The 25,011-nt window shown below is 35.7% G+C and overlaps 1 protein-coding gene across 1 annotated transcript in view; it reads left to right on the top strand.

The window, feature by feature from the left end:
• UNC5D (unc-5 netrin receptor D) overlaps positions 1–25,011 on the top strand; it is a 683,183-nt gene that overhangs the window by 587,946 nt on the left and 70,226 nt on the right. Inside the window, exon 15 of the mRNA XM_053719375.1 lies at positions 11,992–12,156. Within this exon, the coding sequence (XP_053575350.1) occupies positions 11,992–12,156 (165 nt within the window). The remainder of the gene's footprint in view (positions 1–11,991; positions 12,157–25,011) is intronic.

Here is a 25,011-nt window from a genome sequence, read left to right as displayed (position 1 = left end):
TGTAAATACATATAAGTACATAAATACCCATGTACACATATTAGACATGTATATGTATGTATCTCAATGTTAAAGCCCTTTGCCTGAGACCTCATATCTTCGAGCACTTATAATTTTTTAGTGCAATATATATTTTTTTAATAATTTTATATTAGTGTTATTATGAGTATAACAATACGTTGTAATGTATTTTTAAACCCTTAATTGCCGAGACATACAATGGCAGAGAGACCGAGCTATTAATCACACAATCTCCATAGAAAGACCAGCGACGTTCAGGGTAAATGGCTGGTCCTTAAAGGGTTAATGTGTTTTGTGACTGTTTTTAGTTTTGCGAAACAGTTAACCAGTGTTCTGAGGACCTGGTAATCATTCTAATGTAAATCGTGATTGAGTTTAAGTGCTCACGTTTACTTTTAACTCATATTACGAGTGATACACCCAATGAACGCAATTACCCGCGATAAAATCCTTATCGCTCCTGGCCCTTTGGAAATTGTAATATAAAATGTTTAATTATGTATAGAAAAATAAACAATTTGCAATATGCTTTCATTATTTATTTTGTCCCCTTTCGCTTAATGAAACTGAGAAAATTATGGGTATTCCAATTCCTGTTTAAATTAGCAGTGCAAACTCCAGACTTAAAGGAACAGTAAAGTCATAATTAGCCATTCATGATTTAGACAGAACATACAATTTTAAAAACTTTCGAATTTACTTCTATTATTTAATTTGCTTCCTTTTCTTATTATCCTTTGATGAAAGGTTCATCTAGGAAAGCTCAGACGCAGCGGAGAACCTAGGTGCTGATTGGTGGCTAAATATATATATATTAATTGTCATTGGCACACCAATGTGTTCAGTTAGAAAACAGTGGTGCATTGCTGCTCCTTCAACAAATGATGCCAAGAGAATGAAACAAATTTGACAATAGAAGTAAACTGGAAAGTTGTTTAAAATTGTATGTTCTACCTAAATCATGAAAGAAATGTTTTGGGTTTCATGTCCCTTTAACACTGCTATATTTTTTTAAAGTCATTGTTTGTACAATGTAGTGACCCATTTATAACTGTTCCTAATTAGCCTCTACAGAGAGGAAAATTTATGTTAAAACATGGAGGCACCCACACATCTGAGGTGGCAGACTTCAAGTCATACTGATCCGATCGGGATGATTGACCCCCAATGATAGCGGCCGATTGGCCAGGAATGTGCAGGGGACGGCATTGCACAAGCATTTCACCAGAGCTCTGGTTAACTGTTACACAAGACAAAAAAGTTGCACTAAACATTAAAAATTAAATTAAAAGTGCAGTTACACTCATAATAACATTGTCATATACAAATCATTTAAAAAAAAAGATATGAGGTCTCAGGTGTTAGAAAAAAAAAGTCATGCAAAGGGCTTAAACATAGAGCTACATACATATACATGCACATATTGGAGTCCTTTGCATTCCAGTTGCCAAGTAGCTGAAAACATGTAAAATTATATTAATGCAATATTCATTGTTAATAAAGATTCTATTTATTTACTTTAAATGTTTCACATTCCACTGCTCTTCACAAAAGTATTCTTAAATAGATATTCATATATCTATCTATATATATATATATATATAGTACCGATATGTTTCACACAAAAAAAATATTTTAAGAGCAAAAAGCCTCCATCTAGCGAATTTAACGTGCGAGCGGGATCGATACATAGCGCTCCACTCATAATCTAGCCCTTTGTAGGGATGAGAACTATATTTTTATTAATCTTTAATGGAGATGCTCTTGACATATGCCACTGATATGCTATAATGAAATCCCAAATGACTGAAAACTCCTGAGAGAAATATCTTTGCACCTGACAGTTTAGGAAGATACTATAAACTGCAACCATGCCACATAATTATACTTTTATAATCAACTAACACTCAAGGTATTAATTTCTCGTTAAGCGTACAGATAGTTACGATAATGCAAAGAGCATTAGCTGTGAATGGAACACGAGTTCAAGTGTAATTAGGATGTGTTTCCAATATAATCAGTATTGTTTTCTGCTGTGAAAAGCCATTTTCGTGTGAGAAATATATACCCGCTAATAAGAGAGGACAGGATATGGCACAGTCAGGAGTGCTTAAAGTATTTGGGAAATTGTTTTATTTTAATTCGTATTATAATGATGTTTCCAGCAGCTGAAGAAAATGTAAATTATTGAGCAAAGAGGGTTCTTTGTTTCCCAGAGCTGAATCAACTATTGTATTTTCCTACATAAAATATTTCTCTTAAAAATAAACAGTGAAACTGTTTAAATAAATACACTTTCTTCTTGATGCAGTGCAACATTTTTTTTCATTTTTTTCATTTCTCTAAAGCTAAGATAAATAAGTAAACAAATACACAAACAAACAAATATATAAATATGTAACTAAATAAAATAAAATCACTCTAAAATAGACTTATGACTCAGCATAGGGTCGTTTTTAATACAATTAATAATAATAATTGTTTAAAAAAAAATACAATATGGCACATGGCAGGGGGTCATTCAAATTGGAGGTGGGTGCTGACAAATGTTGCTGTATCAAGGGGCTAAATTATCAATGTGTGGACGGACATGATCCACTGTAGCATTTAAAATTGCACAAGCATTTCACTAGAAATGCTTGTGCAATGCCACCCCTTGCACATACGTGGCCAATTGGCCACTAGCAGAGGGTGTCAAATCAACCCGATCATATGCTTCAGAGGTGGCGGATGCTTCTTAGCTCCTGTTTCCGGCTCGCTGGAAACAGGTGCATACAGCACCATGCGGGGCATGATAAATTGGCCCCCAAGGGTGGAGAGAGGTGTTGCTGGCGGTGATATTGGTCTTAATATTTGGATTATTCAAATCTTTTTCTCCCATTTACATTTTGTCATTTTCTGGAAATAGCACATGAAAAAGAAAAAAAAAACTGTCTTGACCATTTATAACTTTTCAAACTGTTGATAATTGGAGGTGTCACAGTGAAGATTATGATGTTCATTCCTAATGCTGCGGACTCAGCTTTTGTGCAGTCTGACAGGTAAGACTAAAACACTAAAATAATTTTTTTAACCCCTAATCTGCCAAACCGGACATCGCCGCCACCATAATAAACATATTAACCCCTAAACCATCGCACTCCCGCCTCGCAAACATTAGTTAAATATTATTAACCCCTAATCTGCCATCCCTAACATTAACGCCACCTACCTACATTTATTAACCCTTAATCTGCCGCCCCCAATAAAATCAGCCAATAGAATGCAAGCTCAATCCTATTGGCTGATTGGATCAGCCAATAGGATTGAACTTCAATCCTATTGGCTGATTGCATCAGCCAATAGGATTTTTTCTATTAGAATTATTAGAATTCTATCAGCCAATCAGAATTGAAGGTACACCATCTTGGATGACGTCACTTAAAGGTACCTTCATTCTGTGTTAGCCGTCGATTGAAGTGGATGCTCCGCGTCGGATGTCTTGAAGATGGACCCGCTAAGCGCCGGATGGCTGAAGATAGAAGATGCCATCTGGATAAAGACTTCTGCCCGTCTGGAGAACCACTTTGCCCGGCTTGGATGAAGACTTCTCCCGTCTTCGTTGAGGACTTCGGCCCGGTTGGGTGAAGACTTCTCCTGGTAAGGTGATCTTCAAGGGGTTAGTGTTAGGTTTTTTTAAGGGTTTTAGAGTAGGGTTGGTTGTGTGGGTGGTGGGTTTTAATGTTGGTGGGGATTTGTAAATTTTTTTACAGGTAAGAGAGCTGATTACTTTGGGGCAATGCCCCGCAAAAGGCCCTTTTAAGGGCTATTTGTAATTTAGTGTAGGGTAGGGCTTTTTTATTTGGGGGGGCTTTTTTATTTTATTAGGGGGATTAGATTAGGTGTAATTAGTTTTAAAATATTGTAATTTGTTTATTATTTTCTGTAATTTAGTGTGGGTTTTTTTGTACTTTAGATAATTTTATTTAATTGTATTTAATTTAGTTAATTTATTTATTTAATTATAGTGTAGTGTTAGGTGTAATTGTAACTTAGGTTAGGTTTTATTTTACAGGTCAATTTGTATTTATTTTAGCTAGGTAGTTATTAAAGAGTTAATAACTATTTAATAACTATTCTACCTAGTTAAAATAAATACAAACTTGTCTGTAAAATAAAAATAAACCCTAAGCTAGCTACAATGTAACTATTAGTTATATTGTAGCTAGCTTAGGGTTTATTTTATAGGTAAGTATTTCGTTTTAAATAGGAATAATTTTAGTTAATTATAGTAATTTTATTTAGATTTCTTTAAATTATATTTAAGTTAGGGGGTGTTAGGTTTAGGGTTAGACTTAGGTTTAGGGGTTAATAACTTTAATATAGTGGCGGCAATGTTGGGGGCGGCAGATTAGGGGTTAATAAATTTAGGTAGGTGGCGTCGATGTTAGGGCCAGCAGATTAGGGGTTAATAATTAACTAATGTTTGCGAGGCGGGAGTGCGGCGGTTTAGGGGTTAATATGTTTATTATAGTGGCGGTGACATTGGGGGCAGCAGATTAGGGGTTAATAAATGTAGGTAGGTGGCGGCGACATAGGGGGAGGCAGATTAGGGGCTAATAAATATAATGTAGGTGTCGGCGATGTTGGAGGCAGCAGATTAGGGGTTCATAAGTATAATGTAGGTGGCGCCGGTGTCTGGAGCGGCAGATTAGGGGTTAATAATATAATGTAGGTTGCGGCGATGTCGGGGGCGGCAGATTATGGGTTAATAAGTTTAAGATTAGGGGTGTTTAGACTCGGGGTTCATGTTAGGGTGTTAGGTGTAGACATAAAATGTATTTCCCCATAGGAATCAATGGGGCTGTGTTAGGGAGCTTTACGCTGCTTTTTGGCAGGTGTTAGACTTTTTTTCAGTCGGCTCTCCCCGTTGATTCCTATGGGGAAATTGTGCACGAGCACGTTACACCAGCTCACCGCTAACGTAAGCAGCTCTGGTATTGGAGTGCGGTAAGGAGCAAAATTTTGCTCAATGCTCACTTCTTGTGTGGGTTGTAAAAACCTGTAATACCAGCGCTGTCTGTAAGTGAGCGGTGAGCATAAACTGCTCGTTATCACCGCACAGCCTCTAACGCCAAACTCGTAATCTAGCCGTTAGAGTTTTTTGCAGGGTTTCCTAATTAGGGGCTAGATTACCAGTGGAGAGCTAACTGTAGCATGCAAGTAATACGGAGTATTTCACTGGTCTTTGCGTGTGACAGAAATAGCGTAAATAGCAGAAAGTAAATGCGTTCCTTGAGCGCAATCAATTTTAATGCACGTCGGGTTAGCAGAACTTCAGAGCTCGTAGTGTGTTTCAAAGTATTTTTGATTTGTTAAGTACAATTATTTTTTAAGTGATGGTAAACCAAAGCGTATAACACATGTTAGGATTTACCATCACTAAACATAAACATTAGTTTCTGTCATTGTTTCGTAAAAAAAAAAAAGGATGTTAAACTCATACTATCTGTAAGGAAAGTAGATTGCTAACTCAGTGCCTCCAGCCGCCAAACGCACAGCGCTTTCTTCGAAGAGGTAACGTTTCCACCTCTAGACCAATAGCTGTGCATTTCAACTGACATCCTAGCACGGCTTTAGGTCTAGAGGTGAAAACGTCACCTCACTGGAGAAAGCAATGTGCCGTGGATGGCCAGAGGCGCTGTGTTGGCTGTCTACTTACAGATAGGGTGAGTTTAACATTGTTTTATGTAACAATGACAGAAACTAATGTTTATTTTTAGTGATGATAAATCCTAGTGTTTGTTATACACCTTGATTTACCATCAGTTTATCAGCACAGTTACACTCATATTAACACTGTCTAATAAAAATAATAAAAAAATAAAAAATTGAAAATGAAAAAGGACTCAACGATATGAGGTCTCAGGTGTTAGAAAAAGAAAGATACATAAATTTACATGTCGAAAATGGCGAGTGCTCTCTTTGGCCTTTATATATACAGTATAGGCAATTGGCTGATCGTTCCACGTGACTTCCATGCTTGTTTGGAAAGTGAAGCGGCGCAACTTCTGAAAGCTGTATACTTCTAAGGCCGGATTTGTAGTCCTACATGCGGACATAGCTGATGCCTCACAGATACAGTGGACAATTGGAAATCCAACAAATATGTAAGCATACGTGGGTGGCAGAACAAGAAGAGGTAAAGCCTATTTTATAACCAGATCACCGAGTCCTGGTACAGATGGTCTTTATGACACTGGTGAAGTCTGCAAGGAAAGGTGCAGTTGACAGAGGGGTACTGTAATAGCAATATCGACATACCCTCCTGTACCTATTCTATGCCTCTCTGACCCCCATGCTACTATTACAACTTGCTTTACCTTCGTCAGCCGTGTCTGGTCTGGCTGACGTATTAACTGCTTGCTTTTCCACTGCTTGGCATAACTAACTTCATCTTTGCTTTACATTGCATCGTTGGCAAATTAACTGTCTAAATGCTTGCCCCATATCTCTAATTACTGGCTTTATTCTGACGCATTCACCGCCCTCACTAAACGACAGTTGTATTATTGGGAACTTAATCAACTATGAACATTCAGTGAATGAACTGTTCCTAAGCTTTCATCGCTTATACATTTCTGTATTATACCTATTACTTTGCTGAACATATTTGCATTGCGACATTGTTATTGCTGTAGCGGTCTTCCAATACTGTTTATTTGAAGTTTAGCAACATTGTGTATAAATAATGAACTACTTCTGTGATGTTTCCACATACACTATAGGTGAATTTTTTGCTCTATGTTGTGTCTAGGTATTAGCTGTTCTTACAGTAAGGTTATTTCAGTTTATCAGAACAGCCTACCTAACCACTTCTCAATGCAGTTAACGTTCACGATGTATATATCAGCTTTCCATCAAGTCTGGTTAATCATAGGGGCCGGTCCCTCTATATAATCTAGATTTAGTTCTAGCTTATTTTTAGTATTGTATTATGTATGAATTGTTATTTTGTGCATCATTTGACATTTCCTGCCAAAGATACAGCATGGCTCTGTGCATAATAAACTCACTTTTTTGATACTGTATCAAGTACGAGTGTTTTGTATTTATTAAAAGGGTGCTGAATTCCCAGTCTTTTGCAAGTGTCACTATTGTGTGTCGCTTTTCTTTCTCATTTTCATGTGTGTGTGTATATATATATATATATATATATATATGTGTGTGTATATATATTTAAACACATCAATACATACGTACAATATAGACATGATAGATGAAAACATGAAAAATTATATTTATTTAATATTCATATTTAATAAAGTGTTTAACTGTGTATATGCTGTAAATATTTCACAGGTTAGCGTGCATATTACAAATTGAACATAAAGTTTGCATGTGAGCGAAACCCGATGCATGCAAACTTCAGGTCTTCAGAAATCATGATCACATAACTTCTTCTCCCCATAAACTTCAATGGAGCGTGCTGTTAAAAAAATCTAACACTTTTCTCTTGCGTGCTAACCCGACATTGCATTGACCAACTGTACTAAAGCCAAAGCTAGTTATGAATATTTTACATTCCAATGTTCTTCACATAGAATAATTTTTCCTTTTATTTAAAATATTTATTTCTTTGTATATATGATTTTTTTTTTGTAATATATATATATATATATATATATATATATCTATACCTATATATCTATATGTATATATATATATATATATATATATATATAACACATTACAATATATATATAATATTTTTTTCATGTTCAAACGTATTTGAGTGGAAAGGGCTCAAAGTATGTATGTTTATATATGTATGTATATATATATATTTAGACATATATGTAAAGATTATAGCCCCTCCCATTCAAATATCTTGTCATATACCATATCCCTTTTTACCATAATAAAACATTTTTATTAATATTTATATAACATATTTTTATCAAAAAACTTGTATAAATGAGTGTAATACTTTATTCTATTAATTTTTTTATAATTTTTATTTTAACCTTTACACTTTACGCAAAGTCTTCAGGTGCTAATCCATTCAGCGCAAATTTTGTTTGCACTCAAACGTAACCATTACTTTCAACTTGTAATATGTTGTAATATGTATGCTATTTAGCATGGTCAAAATATTGCTTTTTGCATCCTTTACTAACAGTGCAACATTTACAATCTAGCCTTATTTCAGATATACAAATATCTGCCCCCCCCCCACACACACACATATATTTAACTATACTTATGCAGAACCACCTACACCCCTACCCTTTTTGCTATTTAACTATACTTATGCAGAACAGCCTACACCCCTCCCCTTTTTGTTATTTAACTATACTTATTTACAAAAACATTAAAAGTTTGTAACACCCGTCTGAAATGCATTCACATTTAAATAAAGAATAAGTGCTTATTGCTCATTAGCCTGTGCAATCACAATCACTCAAAATAGCAGCCATCTGAGCATTTTTCATCCCACATAAACGCCACTATCAGAAAGAAAAAAACACACAAAGATATCCACAGGCAGTCAGCACCCATATCCACAGACAAATCACCCCAGACTTCCACATTCACATTAAAACAAGCACCCACAGGCATCAAAATACATTATCAGGAGGAGTTGTTTCTTTGTGACTGATTCACAGACACAACAAGGCAGTGAAAGGCAGGGCAGGAGTGGCACTGCATTATGCACAAATAAAAATGCTGGCAACTGGATGGGGCTAAGGCAACGAGACCTGGCCCACAACCGGTTAGCATTTTAATCAGAAGACAATTTGGATGTAAAAGTGATAATCCTTGATAGTGATAATCTTTGATAATGTTTATTTAAATTGCAATATATATATATATATATATATATATATATATATATATATATATGTGTGTGTGTGTATAATCGCAATGTGTTATATGGGCAAGATATGTTGGTCATGCATTTGTACTTTTAATATAAAATATTACTTGTTATTGATTAGTATTGACTGCATTTGATTATTATAACATATAACTTTACTTGTGTGTACTGATTGGGTTTTATTTTGATTATATTTTATTCCTTTTTTTATTAATTTAATAATGCTTTGTCAACTCTGATTTTTTTTAACATGATCTTTATCTATGTAAACAAAGGATTGGCTAGAAGGCAGTTTGGGCAAATTTTGCACATGAGAGAGGGCTTTGTTATTAACAATCTGTTGAGTCTGAAGAAGACACTGATATCCTGAAACATCACTCACTTTATTGTAATAATTACCTTATTTTAACCAGTAACAGTCGACTTTAAACAATAAATATATTCTATTCTGGCACCCTGGTGTTTGCTGTTTTGATAGATGTGAATGCAGATGCTATCAAACTGTATCCTGTCTAATATAGATAGATAGATAGATAGATAGATAGAAAGGTAGATATATTCTTTCTTTCTCTCTTTTGTCATTAAAGTTTAGAATTATCATCCTCATTAGCTACATACAATAAAATGCACTGCTTTCTTACAGAACTCTGTTTTAAACAGGCTGTTTTCCTTTCTGCCTCAGCAATCTCCATTAGAATGTTTGTTTTTTTCTGTGCTGTAAAGTATACTGGAACTTCATAAATAAATCATAATTCTAAAATACAGGAAAAACTGGTATCTATATTACATAACTGACAGACTGAAGCAGAGATTGTCTGTGGGTGCTTCATGTCATATGACACTGACATATAGGTTAGAGAGAATGTTGCACTTTGGGAACTCTTCTAAACCCCAGGTATCAGTCAAGATAGCTATGAGCTTAAATGGATAAATAGCCCAGTATATAGAAGCAAAGGAAATTTGGAAAAACATTTCTATCTCATAGAGTCACGTAAACTAGGGTATAGCGTGATTTATGTTCTCTATTAATTTTTTATTTGAATATATATTGTTTATATTTGGTAATATCTACTGTATTAAGAACTAGAAGTTACTTGATTATCGATTCCGAATGGATGATGTATGTATCTACACATGATGGGGCGGATTTTTCAAGGGCCGAATGGCCCCTGATGCCCCTGTTTCTGTGCTCGTCGGAAACAGCAGTTATAAAGCAGCGGTCTAAAGAACTCTGCTCCTTAACTGGTCCGCTGCCTCTCAGGCTGCAGACATCAATCCGCACAATCCTATATGATCGGGTTGATTGACACCCCCTGCTAGGGGCCGATTGGCCACGAATCTGCAGAGGGTGGCATTGCACAAGCAGTTCACCAGAACTGCTTGTGCAATGTTAAATGCTGACAGCGTATTCAGCAATGTCTGTCGGACATGATACGTTACAGTGTATAATGTCGGACAGACATTGATAAATTGGCCCCGATTTGTTAAGTTTTTTTTAAACTTGATTAAATAAAGAAGAAAATTAAAAAAGAAGAAAAAAAAAGATACGTATGAGACTCATTATTCTGGAAAGATTTATTTTTCAGATGGCAAAGAGAGATTATGATAAGGGAATTTATTATGTTTGTGTGTGTGTGTTTCATTAAAGGGACACTGAACCCAAATGTTTTCTTTTGTGATTCAGATAGAGCTTGCAATTTTAAGCAACTTTCTAATTTACTCCTATTATACATTTTCTTTGTTCTCTTGCTATCTTTATTTGAAAAAGGCATCTAAACTATTTTTTGGGTTCAGACCTGGGCAGCACTTGTTTATTGGTGGGGTAATTTATCCACCAATCAGCAAGAACAGCCCAGGTTGTTCACCAAAAATGGGCCGGCATCTAAACTTACATGTTTGCATTTCAAAAAAAGATACCAAGTGAATGAAGAAAATGTGATAATAGGAATTAGAAAGTTGCTTAAAATTGCATGCTTTATCTGAATCACGAAAGAAAATATTTGGGTTCAGTGTCGGTTTATTCCACAAATTATATATCTCTGATTACAGGGAGGAGAAAATCCAAATATCATGCCCATACATTTATTCTACATACACTTCAACTCCCCACTTTCCTGCCAGTTTCATCAATCCCAATAGGATAAAAAAGAAAGGTCCTTCCTAATCACACTGAACGTGGTTGCAAAGCTGCAACAGTATTAAAAAGCAGAACATTACTTTGAAATAATTAATGCATATTGCCATGAAATAAAACATATTTAAATTTTGTCAGTATTGAAAAAGCTTGACTGATGATCCTTTCATATGCCATGCTTAGCCATCTTGCTACTTTACCTTAGTAATGACAACTTGAACTTTATTTAAATTAAATACAACCTACAATATACCCCAAACTTCACAGCATAGGCTGAAATTTTGATCTCCAGCTGTGGCAATAATCTGGTTCCTCAGGTGAGGGGAGGGCAGAAACCAACAACCATAAATGATTATCTATCATTTCATTTAGCAACAATAGTTATGGATCCCCTTCATATACAAGTTGTCTCTACTTTTTGCTAATAAAGTTTTTTTAAATCCTCAAATGATAAAGTGGTGAGTTAGAATTATAGTTAAATTGCAGGTGCAGGTAAAACAGCAGGGGGAAGGTCTTTATAAAACACTGGATACATATTGCTAAGTGAAAAAAAGCATGAATTGAGAGAAAAAAAGGAAATAATTAGGAACTCTAAGGATAGATATACAGGCGTGTGAAATTTGTGAAGACTAGAAAAAAGAAGGTTGCGAGAGCATGCAGGAAAACCATTAGTTAGAAGGATGTTGATTTGATGCTGGAAGCATTTTTTTCTGACTATCCTTAATCCCCTTTCACTCTGGGTCTTGGGTTTGTTAACCTTTTGATTTAACTGGTCAAAGTTATAAAAAAAGAATGTTTCAAGCCAAACAAGAGATATTGTTTTCACAATACGAGAAATATTTTAAGGTTGTATTAAATGAATACAAAAAACAGATTCATAAACAATAAACTAAAGGCTAACTGCAAATGGCTGAACTTCAAAGCTAATATTGATTTTTATATAAGCAAAATTCTTTTTTTTTTTTTCATTTTTCAGGAGGTCCCATTCTCCCGCGTTTGGTGCAGCAACCAGCAGCCACTGCACTGTGCCTTCTCCCTGGAGCGTTACACGCCAGCCACCACCCAGCTGTCTTGTAAGATCTGCGTCCGACAGGTCAAAGGTCATGAGCTTATTCTTCAGGTCCAGACTTCAATTCTGGAGGTAAGTTTACAGCTGAGTGCATTTAGAATCAATAACCGGTTATTAAATTAATGCCATGGACCTTAAGGTAACATTGCCTTGCTGGAAATGCATAGGTTGTTTTAATATAAAACAAATAAAATACAATATTGAGCACCCCACTGAGATTACTGCTATAAAAAAAGGATATATGAAGAATGTGTGTCATAGCTGCAATTAGACCTGGGTTGCTGCCATTGGTCTGTCACGGTTCTGAATACAGGATATTAACTAAGTAAAGAGAAAAAAGAGAAAAACAGGCGCAACACCTCTAAGTGCAATATGTAAGTAAAATCACAACATTTATTATCCGGTTTACAATTAAAAACTCACAAGGATAACCTCAACAAAAATGAGGTATGGTATAAGCGCTTGAGAACCATCCAGGTCTCTCAGACGAAATGTCTTGATGTAAAATCAGCTGTAAACAGAGTTCACAGATGAAGTGTCCTGGTGTCACACACACCAATCGATTATGCTAGCTGCTCCTTGAATCACCACAAGACCCTTCAAGTCCATGAGGCACAAGCACTTGGAATCACTAAAGATCAAACAAAAAAGTAGAAAAATCCACAGCACTTCAATTAATTTTCAATGCTTTATTGAAACATCTTTATCCCATACAGGTACAAAGCAGGTAGGCAGCAACGTTTCGGGATATTATCCCTTAATCATGCTAATGAGCCTCATCTGTTGAGGTGCATTTATAGGCCTACATATTAACCCCATGTATAATGTTACAAAGTGAATTCTATCACTTAACACCACCACCTAGTGGTTACAAATATTATTACAATTTAAACACATAAACAAAGTTAAATAACTTTAGGAATTAAATTATCCAATTTATGTATCCAATATGACTCCTTTTGTTTTAATATGGTTTCCCTATTGCCCCCTCTTCTTAAATTATCCACTCCATCAATTATTTGCCACCGTAACTGACTTATATTGTGGCCTGCACTCAAAAAGTGACATGACACAGGGGCTTCCTGATCCCCACATCTGATATTGGATCTATGTTGACTCATCCTATCTCGTATCCTTCTGGTGGTCTCACCGATATAGATTTTGGAACACTGGCCCGCGTTCCAAAATCTATATCTGTGAGACCACCAGAAGGGTACGAGATAGGATGAGTCAACATAGATCCAATATCAGATGTGGGGATCAGGAAGCCCCTGTATCATGTCACTTTTTGAGTGCAGTCCAAAATATAAGTCAGTTACGGTGGCAAATAATTGATGGAGTCGATAATTTAAGAAGAGGGGGCAATAGGGAAACCATATTAAAACAAAAGGAGTCATTTTGGATACATAAATTGGATGCTTTAATTCCTAAAGGTATTAATAGAGAGCTGGACTTCAAAGTGTTTCTGTAATATATACTTGTGTATTTTAAAAAAATATTGCAATGGTCCTTAAAAAAAGTATTGCTTTGTAAAAATCAAGTATTGGTTAAAATTTATATGTATTTTAACAACATATGAATAGGTATATTGTATATTGTTTTTAACTTTGTTTATGTGTTTAAATTGTAATAATCTTTGTAACCACGAGGTGGTGGTATGATAGAATTCAATTTGTAACATTATACATAGGGTTAATATGTAGGCCTATAAATGCACCTCAACAGATGGGGCTCATTAGCATGATTAAGGGATAATATCCCGAAATGTTGCTGCCTACCTGCTTTGTACCTGTATGGGTTAAAGATGTTTCAATAAAGCATTGAAAATTCATTGAGGTGCTGTGGATTTTTCTACTTTTCTGCATATTATAGAGGTTGACAGTCCCTCTTACCACCTGCACCTGTGATACTGTGGAGCTGTACACTGTTTGTGTGTAAAGATCAAACAAACACGCCGCTCAAATCCGCTGTATGCAAGTATAAAAGCCGGCAACCTGTATCAGCTGTTAGCGTTAGCGTGTGAAATGGTGGGCGTGGCCTTACACGTTTCGTAGGGATACTCCCTACTTCGTCAGAGGCTGCCCACTTGTTCCACCATCTGATCCTTTATGCACAGGCTGACGTGGTGCTCCTCCTTCACAGGTATATTAAACCAACCAGAGAAAATAAGTGAATCAGTGAATAAGCTTTCAGTAGCTTTTGTAATATATACATAATAGTTGCCATTTATATACAGAACTACATTAGTAAATGTTAATCAGAAAAACATTAAAAATTAAAATTGCAAAATAAATAATTAAATTGCTTCTAAAGCAGCTGAAAACGGTCATGTTGAAAAAAGAGGCTAAAGCTAGAGGGGGCACATGTACTAGATATGGATCTGAAAATATACATAAGGTATTATTATAGACAAACCTCTACTCTTAATTTTTCAAGACTCATTATCCTCAGGCATGGTCCCCCAGGATTGGCATAAAGCTGATGTGGTGCCACTCTTCAAAAAGGGAAGCCGGGATGATCCAGGAAGCTATAGACCAGTTAGTCTGACACCATTAGTGGGAAAGATATTTGAAGGGATTATAAGGGATTATATTGTTGAGCATATTCGTGTAAACAAGATTATGAGTTCAAATCAACATGGTTTTATGAGAAATAGATCATGTCAAACTAATCTAATTAGATTCTATGAGGAAGTAAGTAAAAATATAGATAAAGGGGAATCCGTTGATGTGATATACTTAGATTTTGCAAAGACGTTTGATACAGTGCCACATGAGAGATTAATGCACAAAATTAAGAGACTGGGAATAGCTGAAAATGCTAGCTCATTGATAAATAACTGGATAAAAGATAGGGAGCAATGAGTAGTAGTGAATGGATCATACTCAGATTGGACAAAGGTAATCAGTGCAGTCCCCCAGGGATCAGTACTGGGCCCTGTTCTTTTTAATATTTTTATAAATGACTTGGAGCAAGGATTAAATAGCAGCATCTCTATTTTTGCCGATGATACTAAGTAAAGTAAGGTCATTAGGTCAGAGCAGGATGATTTTTCATTACAAAGGGATCTGCAAAAATTAGAAGTATTGACAGGTAAATGGAAAATGAGATTTAATACGGGAAAATGCAAGGTTCTACATTTTGGAAGTAAAAATAAGCATATTAATAATAATATTTAAATGGTACAAGACTTAGCCAAACAAAGAAGGAAAGGGATTTGGGAGTAGTAATAGATAACATGATAAAGATGGGTGCACAATGCAGGGCAGTGGCTTCAAAGGCTAATAAGATACTAGCATGTATTAAAAGAGGCATTGATTCAAGGGAGGAAAGCATAATTCTGTCACTATATAAATCCCTGGTAAGACCTCACCTTGAGTATGGATTGCAGTTCTGGGGACCGATCGCAAAGGGCCACAAAGCTAATAAGGGGAATAGAGAATTTAAGCTATGAGGAGAGGCTAGTCAAACCGGGTCTGTTTTATTTAGAAAAAAGGCGCTTGAGAGGTGACATGATTACTTTATATAAATATATTCAAGGCCCATATAAAGAGATGGCAGAAGCTCTGTTTATTCCAAGAAAAGGTTGGAGGAAAGGAGATTTAATCTCCTGCAATAGAAACGTTTTTTCAATGTAAGAGCAATACAATTGTGGAACTCATTACCAAAGGAGGTAGTGAATGCTAAAACCCTAGATACATTTAAAAATTCATGAATATGATTGCTTGCATTAAATGGGTCATCTTTTAGTGGGATTATTTAATCTTAAAGGGACATTAAACACTTTGAGATGGTAATATAAAATGATAAATTGTATATAATAAAACAACTCTGCAATATACTTTCATTATTTATTTTGTCCTCTTTGCCTGTAATTCCATTCTGAAACTGTGAGCTTTTCAGTTCCTGTTAGAAATGGAAGTGCAGAACACTGTTAAATCCAGCACAACCATTGGCTGCACACTCTAGTGACCTATTTATAACTGACCCTAATTGGCCACAGCAAAAAAGTAACACAAGTTACAGCATGGCAGCTCCCAGTGTTTTATAGACACTAAAACGTTACACTTATTTTGTCACTTTTTAAACAACTAATGAAACTTTAAAAAATACATCTACATGTTAGTCATGGGCTAATATTTTCTTTGAATGCATCATTCTATCTAGCACTTATTTAGTGTTTAATGCCCCTTTAACTGGAGCTTTTTGTAAATATTTTATATTTGTATAGGTTGATCTTGATGGACTTCAGTCTTTTTTCAACTTCATCTACTATGCAACTATGTAACTATGTAATTATGTATTTAAAGCACAAAAGTGTAAATATGCATACAATATAGTTCAATTCAAGTCCCAAGATGAGTATAGAGAACTCTTCCCAAAATGAGTGTTTCAACCAGGGAAAAAAGTTGATGGCTGCCTCCTCTTCCCAGATAAAACCGGATACACTGTAGAATGATAAAAAAGAACAAATGGGCGCCTCATGTGTAGATCCACCAGACAGATATAAAGAAGTGATATTCACAATTAGCCAAATGGGTACTCACATTTTGTTAGAGTACTCTTGTGTGCTTGTGGATGCAGAATGATATATTTAGGGGCGTATCAGCTCACCCACTCTGGATTTCCCAGTAGAGAGTATTCTGAAATGTAAGGAGAGCACTACATGTGCAGATCAACCAAAATAATATGGCAAAGATGTGGAAAGCCCCAAATAGGTACTCACATTTTAGTCAAGCACACCTATGTGCTGGTAGAAGCAAGCTGATATATTTCAGCTGGCGTATCAGCTCACCAATTCCAAGCTTTCCAAAAAGACAGGACTCAATGCAGGTCAGAAGAAATGTGTATGTTTGTGACCAAACCACGTTGAAGTGGACAAAAGTATAAAAAGTTGATGCCACTAAACTTGAATATAAAAAAATAATCTTTATTTAAAAACAATATAGTTAAAAACAAGTAGTGGATTAAGGGGTATCACAGTATCCCCTTAATATGCCAAAAGGGTCATGTTGATCTTGAGTATGTGTGACCAAAATATAGGCAAACTATTAAACTAATCCTTTTTTAGGATGTATTGAAAATGTATGAGGGTTTATGAAAATATTAACAATGCAAAAATATTTATTTGTATTACCTATAATACAATGGTCACCCTATTTCCTACAAAAAAAAAAAATATTCATGCAATTGAATGGTTTAAATAGACTTCTGTGGAATCTGTTGGTGCTCTACAAACAACCGATAATAATATTAATAAAAATAATAATAATAATTACTTCAGATGGCTTTGAATGAAATATATGTACACATGCGTGTAAAGTAATTTAAATGATACAACATATTCTCTGCAACATGGCCTATGCAGCCGTTCTAATTAAGCTACATAGAATTTACAGTAAATTGTATTCAAAGTACTAATACTTGTAATCATCTTAGAAATTATTAAAGACTATTTTTATGTGATTACAGATGAACTGTGAATTCATAAATAAATATGGAGAGCTAGATAGATAGATGGATAGATAGATAGATGGATGGATAGATAGATAGAGATATGTAGTAAAAAAACAATGCACTGTTAAACCAGGGTGGATGCAAATCCCATAAAACTGGGAAAACTCACAGCCCCAGTTGCTCACCAGCTCTCACAGACAACAAAGATCAAAGTCTATAGTGTAAAATCATTTCTAAGATAATTTCAACTAAAGTCCAAGGGAAAATGTAAAAAAATATGATATATAGTTATTTTATATTATATATTTGATCATAGAAAATTATTAAAATGATTACAGTAAAGGTAAGATTTAACATAGCCTTGAATACTTTGAGCTGAAAAAGCAAACCTTTTAGATTGAAGAATAAAAAATAGACAGATAAAATTTAAAACACAGTTTTATATTAAATGTACGTGCATAGAAAATAATTAAAATGATGACAGTAACTTTATTAAAATGAAATACATAAAAATAAAATATAGTAATTTTAGAACAGGATCCTTCATAATTTATTTAATAAAATAGATATAGCCTTTAGTGTCCTTGCCAGTGCATAGGACAAAAAGGCATTTAGAATGTTCTGAACAAATCATTCAGAATACATATCAGCATGATAGAAAAAAATAACAAAAAATGTAGCATAAAAATTGTAAGTGAAAGTGAATCTGTAATTTTAACTTCAAAAAAATTTATATTCATCAAAGTGGCATTTAAAACACGCACCAGATAGTAAAAGGGAGATGGAGACAGGCCCTGAAATTGATGTGAGCTGTCTCCTGTCAAGATATCTGGATTATTAAGTGTCATTTTCTTTTACATTAGAGCAAAGTTGCATCTGTCGGATACATCCCAGGACTCAGAAAACTGATACATATTGGAAGTGAATACTACTAAGAGACCATTTTATATCCAAATCTGATTTTCTTTAGCAGAAAATTAATATTATAGAAAAATGTAATATAAAACACATGGCTTTGTCATGTTGTGATGAATTGTGACAACTACATACAACAATGAAATGCTTGTGGTATCTTAGTGGCCTCACACATTCGTTTTATGCACTTCTATTAATCAATCTTATTCCCTTCTATAGATCATTCTATCATTATCTAGTTGGCTTTGTTTTCTTATATAGCATTATTTATTTATTTTGCCACTTCCTCTTTATGATTTCCATGTACAACCTCATCATGATGATCTCTTATAGTACTTATTGCTAAAGTGAGGTGGGTCATCCTTACTGAAAATGTATTTCATGTTCCTCTTAATTATTTTGCCTTATTGATGAAATGTGCATAACAGTTATGTATTCAACACAAATGTATAGTTTTATAAATCATGTTGTTTTATTTTTTCCATTTAAAAGTGGGCATTCCAAAATGTTTACAATGGATGTTCCATTGCATAGTAAAATTGTTCCATGTTAAGCTTCCTAAATCTAAGTCTAACCCTAACCCTAACCCCCCTAACTTAAATATAATTACAATAAATCTAAATAAAATTACTATAATTAGCTAAATTATTCCTATTTAAAACTAAATACTTACCGATAAAATAAACCCTAAGCTAGCTACAATATAACTAATAGTTACAATGTAGCTAGCTTAGGGTTTATTTTTATTTTACAGGCAAGTTTGTATTTATTTTAACTAGGTAAAATAGTTATTAAATAGTTATTAACTATTTAATAACTACCTAGTTAAAATAAAGACAAATTTACATGTAAAATAAAACCTAAACTAAGTTACAATTACACCTAACACTACACTATAATTTAATTAATTCCCTAAACTAAATACAATTAATTACAATTTTAAAAAAAATATCTAAAGTACGAAAACCCCCCCACTAAATTATAGAAAATAATAAAATAATTACAAGAATTTTAAACTAATTACACCTACTCTAATCCCCCTAACAAAATGAAAAATCCCCCCAAAATAAAAAAGCCCTACCCTACACTAAATTACAAATAGCCTTTAAAAGGGCCTTTTGCAGGGCATTGCCCCAAAGTAATCAGCTCTTTAACCTGTAAACAAAATTACAAATACCCCCCCCCCCAACATTAAAACCCACCACCCAGGGGGCGGAGCAAGGTCTGCATCTGTGCGGTCGCAACTCATAATAGCTCCGGACCGGTCCGGATTATTCACACAATTATGACCGCTCAGTGCAGCTAAATTTTCTACTAAGCTGGGGTGTATGAACTAGGAAGACTGCACAAGTACACTGAACGCCTGACTATAGAGGATTCGCATTAGACAGTGCCGAAACTACGATCGCAATAACTACTGGGGATCGGCCATCTTGTTAGCCACGTGGAGCCCTAATCATACTCTGCAGTGAATCATGGAGGATCTCAATGCTGACATACTCACTCATCTAGAAGCCTTCGGCAATTGGATGTCCCTTAGGTTTGCTGATCTGAGGGGAGTGCTCAGAGACTGCTTAGCACCGTCAGCTTCATTATCGGAACCAAAGGTAAACTTAAAATCCTCAATGACCTACCTCCCAATTCCACAGCAGTTCGAGCCAGAGCTTATAAGGAGCCTAACAGAGCTGGGCGACCAGCCTAATCTGACAGTGTCGGCGCAAACAAAGAAGACACTCCCAGACCTGACGGATACAGCCAGAGTGATCTTACCCCCAACTGCTGTAGATGGGGATGCGGCCTGCCTCCCTGGTAGGGTTGGGGACTTTACTTTTGAACTGGAGGCTTACCTGCAGGGTTGCGAGAGCCTAGATCCTGCTGTGCGGACCACAACTGCATTCTGTTTTGTAGCCGAGATCCCGCAGGTCGCCGCAGCTCACAAGCCAGTCTCACTGGGTTTAGGGAAGAGAGATCAGGGCAGCCTACAGAGCGGAGGATGTCAAATGGAAGGCCAAAGTCTATCCACCGGACCGTTTATGCAAAGATATCATCTATGTCTGAGGCCCCTTACACGGCAGACATGCATTCCGAGAGATAATCCAGTGATGTTTATTCTCAAAACTGGCGTGGGGTAACAGTTCTATTTTAAACCCTGGAACTTTAGAAAATTGGTTGGACAGTCTTTTTAAGATAACTATATTATGACACGTTAATGAGAGAAACTTTATCTTAGAAAATGTGTCTAGTTCATTGTTATTGATTCATGTTTATCATATACTCTGTCAGCCTAGTAGTTTTTTAGTTACACAGTTAATGCTATTTCTTATATGTCTCAATTGAGATATTGGTTCTAACATGTTTATGATTTTAACACCTATACAACTCCACATGCAAATATTTATTTCAAGGCTTTCAGTACGCTGGAGTTTATATATATTCTGAGGAGTCAGTACAGCACTGAGTTGTAATTACAGGGAGATTCTATGTCAATGGAGAAGCTCTAAACTACTATATATAATAGGCTATGATTTTTATCAGTTTTACCCTTACCACCTTACTAATGACTGTACTGTTAGTTGCTTTCTATGTACATTAAAACTCTGTCAACTAGTCACCCCATTGAGTGCCCATTACACTTATTATAAGGGAAACGGATTATATGAGACTAAATACAATTTATGGAGTATATGGAGCGTATCTATGAATTAATATTAAGCTCTACAAAATTTCCATGCGCTTAAATAAAGTAAATAAGATGGTAATGTAACACCCTGCTTATGGTTCTAGTGGTGGTAGTGTAGATTATATAGATGAAGCTGCCCATATATCTTGCCTGGAGCAGACCTTCTGTTATAGATAGACACTTATCTGCGCCATTTTATTAATTAACATTGCCTTCCCCATGATCGTCCTTTAGGGTATTGAGGATTATTTAGATATGTGGTCTGGGGTGAAAAATCCAACTTTACATGACACCCATGAATTTTTATTGTATGTATGCACATGTCATAAACCAACTATGAAGATCCTTCACTATGCTATAGAAAACCTAAATGCCAGGTCATATTTGTTCAGAAACGCACCTACTTACTGACTTCACATTACATTTGACAGTGCAGGGTGCACCTTTCAAAAATGTCATGAGCTCTACTAAAGCCCCCTAGAGTCAAGTCTTGCAATACTCCTCATTATTCACTAACACATTCCTTATAGTCATTCCTTAACTTGACGGTTTAACAAGGATACCTTTTAGCATTTTACTCTAGTTTATCCCTCAACCCTCATTTACAGGTCACAAGATACATATCATAAGAAATAGTTACCCCTCTATTTAACCTACAGACCTCCCCCCCCTGTATACTCTACAGACTTGTCTAGATCTTCATTTCATATAGAGCCTTGTCAGCAATTTTTATTTGAAACTAGATTTTTGCTATCATACTTTGGGCTCTTTTATTCCTCCCATATGTAACAGTTATAATTTACTTTAGTGGGTAAGCTGACCCTGACCTGCACTCTTAGTCATATATGTAGTAAATCTCCCTTCCTGGGGTTCACTCATCTAGTCTTGTAATTTGGCCTACATTTATTCCCCTCATTTCTCTGCTCCGGCACACTTAATAGCTCCACCCCTCCATCCCCCTCCCCCCTTCTCTATTTCAATTAGAGCGGCTCTTGCCCGCTGTACTCCCTCCCCCCCCCCAAAATAATAATTAGCTAAATCCCCTCTTGCCTCAATCCTATTAGAACAGAAAACTTCAGGAAAGCACTATCTGGCAATGTGGGGACCATATTCCCTATCTAAATAATACAAAACCGAGGTTTCATTATAATTTAGATCAACTCCTAGCTGACATACTAGTTAAACATGTTTTGGAACATCTCTTCCAGTTTTATTTTGTAGACTTAACATTTCCACACAGGCAGCTGGAATTTCTGATATGACTATTTAATACATGGTTTATGGTACTTACATCCCTATAGATCTGTTTAGAATTTATGACTAGAGCAGTTATCTGCCAGCTCCTCTGCTCTGTGTATGTGTTAATACTGTATGTCTTATTACTATGTTATTATTGCTTGTGGTTGAGTTCTATCTGTAACATATCTTACAACCTCAATAAAAAATTTATTTAAAACCCACCACCCACACAACCAACCCTACTCTAAAACACACCCAATCCCCCCTTAAAAAACCTAACACTAACCCCTTGAAGATCACCCTACCGTGAGACGTCTTCACCAAACCGGGCAGATTAGGGGTTAATAAATGTAGGTTGTTGTCGGCAATGTTAGGGCCGGCAGATTAGGGGTTAATAATATTTAAATAGTGTTGGGGGCAGCAGATTAGGGGTTCATAAGTATAATGTAGGTGGCGGCGGTGTCCAGAGCGGCAGATTAGGGGTTAATAATATAATGTAGATGTTGGGGGTGACAGATTAGGGGTTAATAAGTGTAAGACTTGGTTCATGTTAGGGTGTTAGGTGTAGATATAACTTTTATTTCCCCATAGGAATCAATGGGGCTGCGTTAGAAGTTGAACGCTGCTTTTTTACAGGTGTTAGTTTTTTTTCAGCCGGCTCTCCCCCATTGATTCCTATGGGGAAATCGTGCACAAGCACGTTTTACCTGCTCACCGCTACCGTAAGCAGCACTGGTATTGAGGTGAGATGTGGAGCTAGTCTGCAAGTGAGCGGTGAGGGAAAACTGCTCATTGGCACTGCACCCCTGTTAACGCAAAACTCATAATCTAGGTGTAGGTGTCTCTAAAACAAATAATACTATAGGGACAACGCAAATTTGAAAATAGAAGTAAATTAGAAACTTTTTTTCAAAAAATGTGTATTCTATCTCTGTCCAAATCACAAAAGAAAATTGTGGGGTTTCATGTCCCTTTAACAGAAATAGCCTTTAGATTTTGCTGTAAGTAGGTCATAAGTGTTCTTAATGATTGCAGTCTCTATGGAGTGTTTGGGAATATATCCAAATTGCAATGGAACAAAGATTCATTTAACGTGAGGAAATAGTAGACACGAATATACTACAAGAAGTAGTAAGGAAATAAGGCAGGAGTTGGAGATTGGATCAAGAGAGTTGTTTTTAAAATAGTTGTGGCTAATGCATGTTTTAGGGATGAGGGAAATATACCAGTGCTAAGGGAGAGATTAAAAATAATTATGAGGATAGGAATAAGATAAGGTGAGAGGGTGGTAACAGTAACTTCATCTTCATTAAATGGGGCAAAGAAGCTGGCTATGCACGTTTTGGAACTCTGTGAACAATTGAAGGGGGTTGGAAAGTGTTAGTGTGGTCATTTTGATGGAGTCTATTTAGTTGTTGAAGTGGTATAGGAGATGGGAACGTTGGCATTATTTTGCAAAAAAAAGCTCGACAAACTTATATACATTTAAACTGAATCAATGAATGTGTCAAGACACTTGAACATCCCTATTGAAATGACACCATATTAAAGGGACACAAAACCCACATTTTTTCTTTCTCGATTCAGATAGAGGATACCATGTTAAACAACTTTCTAATTTACTTTTCTATTATAAAATTTGTTTTATTCTCTAAGTATCATTTGTTGAATGATCAGCAATGCACTATTGGTTTATAACTGAACTCATGGGTGAGCCAATCACAAGCCGGACAGATAGCTCAGCATGCTAAGGCACTGTGGCTGAGCTCTGTAGCAACCCAAGGGTTGCAGGTTCGATCCCCGGCGAGGTCCACTCAGCCTTTCATCCTTCCGAGGTCGATAAAATGAGCAGCGCCTTCAGACCCTTACGGGTGATTAACCCAATACAATACAATACTGTATATGCAGCCACCAATCAACAGCTAGAACCTAGGGTCTCTGCTGCTCTTGAGCTTGCCTAGATAAACCTTTTAGCAAAGGATTACAAGAAAAGAAAGCAAATTAAATAATAGAAGTACATTGGAAAGTTGTTTAAAATTGTTTTCTCTATCTGAATCATGAAAGAAAAAAAATTGGGTTCCATGTCCCTTTAAGGATGAATTCTGTTTAATCTCATGTTTATAGCTGTGGCCAAACAAAAAGCTAAGAGCAATTTCAAGTGGTAAATAAATGCATATTCACGCAATTAAATAGTGAATATTAAAGTCAGAACATAAAATCTTCTAAGTGCATAGCAATATCTGTAAACTTAAAACCCAATATGACAGGGCCCTTTGTTTGAGTAGTATATAGTTGCTTTTCCATATGTAGGATATTACAGGTAAGCATCTCTTCAATTCAAACAGACTATAAAATGCAGTTTACTTGATTCCTCCTCTCAGGAGGTGATGGGGAAGAAAGAGAGGGAGGGGTGTGTTTTCCTTTGCCAAAGAGAACAGCTTGCTTGCTTTACAGTCCCCTAGGCATCAAAGGTGCCTTATCTTAGATGTGCAGATTACAAAATCTACCATTTTCCTGCAGATATAATTTAAAACACCAGGATATATGGCGCACATACAGTTTTTAATTTCATATACGCTGTGTTTGTTAGTTTTAGGAGCCAAGCAAGATTTTTCTTCCCTAAAAGGTAAATATAC

The sequence above is a fragment of the Bombina bombina genome, chromosome 6, assembly GCF_027579735.1.
Source record: "Bombina bombina isolate aBomBom1 chromosome 6, aBomBom1.pri, whole genome shotgun sequence".
NCBI classification, from domain to species: domain Eukaryota; kingdom Metazoa; phylum Chordata; class Amphibia; order Anura; family Bombinatoridae; genus Bombina; species Bombina bombina.
The sequence above is the reverse complement of the archived record's forward strand: the minus strand, read 5'-3'. Positions and strand labels throughout refer to the sequence as shown.